The sequence below is a fragment of the Corticium candelabrum genome, chromosome 17, assembly GCF_963422355.1.
Source record: "Corticium candelabrum chromosome 17, ooCorCand1.1, whole genome shotgun sequence".
Classification (NCBI taxonomy): domain Eukaryota; kingdom Metazoa; phylum Porifera; class Homoscleromorpha; order Homosclerophorida; family Plakinidae; genus Corticium; species Corticium candelabrum.
The window spans coordinates 5964160-5969159 of record NC_085101.1 but is presented as its reverse complement, the minus strand read 5'-3'; the positions used below and the strand labels follow the sequence as shown (position 1 = coordinate 5969159).

Here is a 5000-nt window from a genome sequence, read left to right as displayed (position 1 = left end):
ATCGTACCTTGCAGTTGCCAACTACGGCGACATCAGTACAGGCAGACATACTACAGACTCAGTCATATACAGATTCAATGGTCACGCGTTTGAGGTTCATCAACGACTAACCACTACAGGAGCCTACGATGTCAAACCGTTTGAAATCAACCGCAGACATTTCCTAGCCGTTGCCAATCATGGAGACGAAGAGACGTACAACACAAAGTCGCTGATTTATGAATGGAATTCGACACACTTTGTGCCGTTTCAGTTCGTTCAGTCTCATCAGGCGAGCGACATTGACGCATTCGAAATCGGCGGGAAACATTTCGTTGCGATCGCCAATCGTTTCAACGGTGAAACGTACGACGTCGACGTGTCTATCCTCGTGTGGAACAGCAAGAGATTTGTCTCGTTTGAACAGCTGGACATGACAGGAGCGAGTGCAATCGAGCATTTTACGATCAACCACGAGGCATTCTTAGCAATTGCTAGCTACAAATCAGGACCTGGGCAATACAGGGTGAGTTCCCGGATATACAGATGGAGCCAGGGACGGTTCGTGTTGCATCAGGATGTGAACACAATCGGGGCGTGGGACGTCAAGGCGTTCCACATCAAACGAAGACACTTTCTCGTGTTCGGCTGCTACTTTAACGGATACACACAACAGATAAATTCTCTTGTACTAAAATGGGACGAGAAGAACCGCGAGTTCATCACGTACCAGCAACTGGAAACTCGTGGTGTAAGACACGTTGACTATGTCGCTATAAACGGTCGGCATCTGCTGTTTCTCGCGAGTTATCGGCTCGGAAAAAGCTTCAATGTGCAATCCACGATGTACGAGTTTGTAAACCGGACGTTTGTTGTGGCGCAGACGTTCACGACTATGGGAGCGACGGCATTGAAAGCAGTGAAACTGGGAACGAACGTCTTCCTTGCAGCATTACAGTCTTTTGATGGTGTCAAGAGTACGATAACATCGGAAATATATAGATATCAATGAGTGATATATGAGGCGTGTGTATAGGCGAGTGATATGTATATCATTCTATTGTTATTGTTTATTCCTCTTTGTGGAGGGGCTGTAGGTCCGATAGAATCTCCATAGCGGTGGCTTTTACCTGCAATATACAGTATGTGAAGGCAGAGGTCCTGATTATTGTGTACAAAATACATACCATACAATTGATGATTATTGTTATACAAATGTGAGTGTGGAGAAGAATATGTTGCTCGTTGAGAGACCAGCACACAAACTCTGAATAGTCGCGCGTAGCCAGACCCTTCCCGCCGCATCCGGAACAGGAAATGGTCTGGGTACGCGAGACTAGACTTGAATGTATGAGAGTGTGTGATGAGCAGTAGGACAGGAAAGAGCGACGGATGGTGACAGCAGTACAACAACTTGGACGCAGTGCAGTGAAACGAAATGTAGACAATAAGGTAATAGAACACAGGCAGGTAGACACAACGGCATGCAAACAACTGTTTTAGTGACAGAAATGCAGACTGAGTGACAACCACTTGAGACTAAACAGAATATATGATAGGATTCATTCGAGGTGTCATATGTATGTCAATGAGTTTGCATTCTTTGTGACTCACTTCTTGGTTTCTGTCTTGAGAGAGCTTCTCGAGGAGTTCTAGAGGTATCTGCATACAAGAGCTGACGTGAAAGTCAAGCAAGAGTCATTCTGTCTGTCTGTCTGTCTGTCTGTTTCTCTGTCTGTCTGTCTGTCTGCCTGTCTGTAGTTCTATTCATTAATTAAAACGAAGAACAGTAGGAAAGTAGAACTTTTAGTACTGCAGCAAGTGATGTAAGTAGTGACGTTTGATGACAATAAAACAAACCTGTCTGTCTGTCTGTGTGTCTGTCTGTCTGTCAAATTTTTATATATTTTTATACATCAAAGCTAATACAGGTGAAACTAAAGTAACAGCTAATGAACAACAAGTGTTACAACTGCAATTACAATTACACAAATAACAAGTAGCATTAAAAAGCTCCCCTACGAGCCTACAAACCGAAATTTAGTTTACTGAATTGAAATTTGAACAACATCTAGACTCTGGCCAGCTTTCTGTCCATATGTTACTCTGATCATCTTTCTAGCCAACACCGTGGCATTGCAACGCTGAAGTTGTACCGACAAACGTCTTCTCCAATGTGTCTTAAAATCTGAGGGATTGTTTGTTCCTTCTTCATTTCTATATAGTTTGGAAAGTTTATTGAGGAACGTTGATGCTTCTCCCCACTCACCAAAGTGCTCGAAAACTAGTGCAATAAGGGTAGGAGTGTACCCTCCAGGCAACTGCTCTTTAGAATACTTGCTATGTTTGATGTCTTCTCTCCTTCTTGCTGCAGCTCCATCCATAGTTGCTGCACTTTGCAGAATGTCCTGGCTCCAGGGGTGAGTAAGGGCCACATCAAGCTCAACATTTCCCCCACGTGTTGAGGCAAACACAACAATGTCTGCTCTATTGTTGGATGTGGTATATCTATCTTTTGGTTCAATTTGATGTTGGCATTGTAGACTGCTCAGGCAGTTAGACCAGCACAAAACAACAGAATTGTGAGACCAAACTGGGCCTCCACCCATTTTGCATGTTAGTAAATGGTACCCTTCAACATCTAGTGACTTCCACATGTCCGTCTGTCTGGTTGTCTGTCTGTCTTACTTCGCTCCCCTTCAACATGGGGTAGCTACACCAAGAGGATCAGAAATGCTAGTCCACCACATTCAAATGCTACTGGAGTCGGATCCAGAATTGGGAGTTCTCAAAACAGATATTTCCAACGCCTTCAATTGTGTCTCAAGACAACAACTTTTGAATGAGGTGGTAGCTCACTTTCCTGAAGTCCACACTCATGTTCAACAAATGTACGGCATCACTAGTCCATTGCTGTTACTTCAATGGTAAATCTGTGTCAGTTATCCCATCAGAAGAGGGGGTACACCTAGGGGATCCTTTGGGTCCTTTTCTATTCGCTTTGTCTATACAGCCAGTTATCAACAGGCTTCAAATGAAGCACAGTGACCTTGCTATTTTGGCTTACTTGGATGACATTTTTGTTGTCGGCTACAGTCAACAGTATGAGTCTGTTTTAAATGAGCTAAGAAAAGAACTCCGATCCATCAACCTGATGATTTGTGATCAAACGTGTGAAATATATTTGCCATCAGTCAAAGAGAGTAATATAAACAGCTAATCAGTTCCTGTAGTAACTTCTGGTGTCCTTGGAGTTTCTGTTGGCAATGATTCTTACGTCCAGTCTAGATGTAACAAGACAGCAGCTGCAGGCAAAGTTCTCTGTTCTCAATTGCTCACGATGAATGATCCTCAGAGTGCACTTCTCCTACTTCGGTACTGTCATGTTCCTACACCAAATTATTTAGCAAGATGTGTGCCCTCTTGTTCTAAATCAAGTTTCTCATATTCATAACCAACTATCAAGAGACACATTTGCGTCAATACTGGGGTTGAGCACACTTGATGAGTTGGCATGGAAACAAGCTACTCTTAAGATCAAATTGGGAAGTTTTGGCATTACAACCTTGATGCAAATCTCCACTGCTGCCTTTGTGGGATCATGGTGTAATTCACTATGCAAAATTCCTCCATCTAGAGCAGATCTATGTGACAATCTAATCAACTATGCTAGTCCACCTCCTTTCTATCAGCATCTTTGTGAGGCAGTTGCAAACCTTCCTGCCACTGTAGGATCGGATGGAGAGACACTTACACCTCAGACTTTGTCTGGACTTACAGCAAATCCAGTAAAACTCCAAAACCACCTAAGCTCTGATATCACTGAAGAGAACGCTACAACATGTATTATGCAAACATCCTCTGTCAAGCATGCTGCAAGGATAAGGTCATGTCAGGGACGTGGAGCTGGTTCATGGCTTCAAGTTATCCCTTCAGCACCAACATTTGTTTAAATCTTTAGAATTTCGGTTGGCAGCATTCTTGAGACTTGGTATTCCTTTACCTTCTTCTCAAATTGTTACCAAGTGTGACTGTGGCACAAGCCTTGATGAACATGGTTACCATCTATTAACCTGCAAGTTAGGTGGAGGCCCAGTGTGGCAACATAATACGACGTCTCGACTTGGGCTAAATGTTTAGATGAATTAAACTTTCCTCATCAAGTTGAGCCTAGATACAGATACATTGACTCAGAGAACCGACCGGATATAGCAACATACGATCCCACTGAATATTCCACGACAGACTTGGATATTTCAATGGCTCACCCACATTCTTGCGACACCCTAAAATCAGCTGCCAAAACATCAGGCTACGCGGCGGAAATGCGAGAACAAAGAAAGATGGCAAAATATGATCAACAATAATCCATATCATAGTCCACCACTCCATGTATTCCATTGATTTTCGAGCAATTTGGCTTTTGGGGCCCTATGGCAGAAAAATATTTAAATAAGATTTCCAAGAAGTCGAAACATGAACATGGAAGGAACAATGAAACAGACTTTAGAGATAGATGGAGGAAGCAACTGTTTGTAGTTGTACAGTCTTGCAACTCTCGAGTGATTTTTAAGAAGTTGTCGAAGTGCAACTTTGATGACTTTACATATGATAGAGACATTCAACATTTTGTCCATTGACTTTTATTGTTTTGAATAAGTTAGCGCTTGTTATCGGTAGAGTAAGCGTTCAAATGAAACAATGTGTGTTTGTTTGTCTGTCTGTCTGTCTGTCTGTCAATACATATATTTTCAAACATTGAACTATTATACACCATCTAAGCACTAAATACTACATGTCTGTCTGTCTGTCTGTCTATCTGTTTGTCTGTCTGTCTGTTTAGTTGTCTGTCCATCTATCTGGTTGTCCGTCCATCTGTCCAATTGTCTGTCCGTCTGTCTGTCAGGATGTGTCTGGTTGTCTGTCCATCCATCTGTCTGTGACATTCAAAGTCAAGTCCATTAGTTAATGACTTTGTTGTTTGCAAGGACTGATTTGTATTTTTAAAATCCTAGCTTATG

General features: G+C 42.4%; 2 protein-coding genes across 2 annotated transcripts in view; one reads left to right on the top strand and one right to left on the bottom strand.

Annotated features, from left to right (window-relative positions):
* Positions 1-1195, top strand: part of LOC134193351 (thrombospondin-type laminin G domain and EAR repeat-containing protein-like) — a 7035-nt gene extending 5840 nt beyond the window's left edge. The window contains exon 8 of the mRNA XM_062662187.1: positions 1-1195. This exon is cut by the window's left edge and continues 88 nt beyond it. Coding sequence (XP_062518171.1) covers positions 1-991 — 991 coding nt within the window. The 3' untranslated portion in view covers positions 992-1195.
* A 150-nt stretch (positions 1196-1345) lies between these two features.
* LOC134192910 (heat shock factor 2-binding protein-like) overlaps positions 1346-5000 on the bottom strand; it is a 9314-nt gene continuing 5659 nt past the window's right edge. The window contains exon 13 of the mRNA XM_062661665.1: positions 1346-1641. Within this exon, the coding sequence (XP_062517649.1) occupies positions 1519-1641 (123 nt within the window). The 3' untranslated portion in view covers positions 1346-1518. The remainder of the gene's footprint in view (positions 1642-5000) is intronic.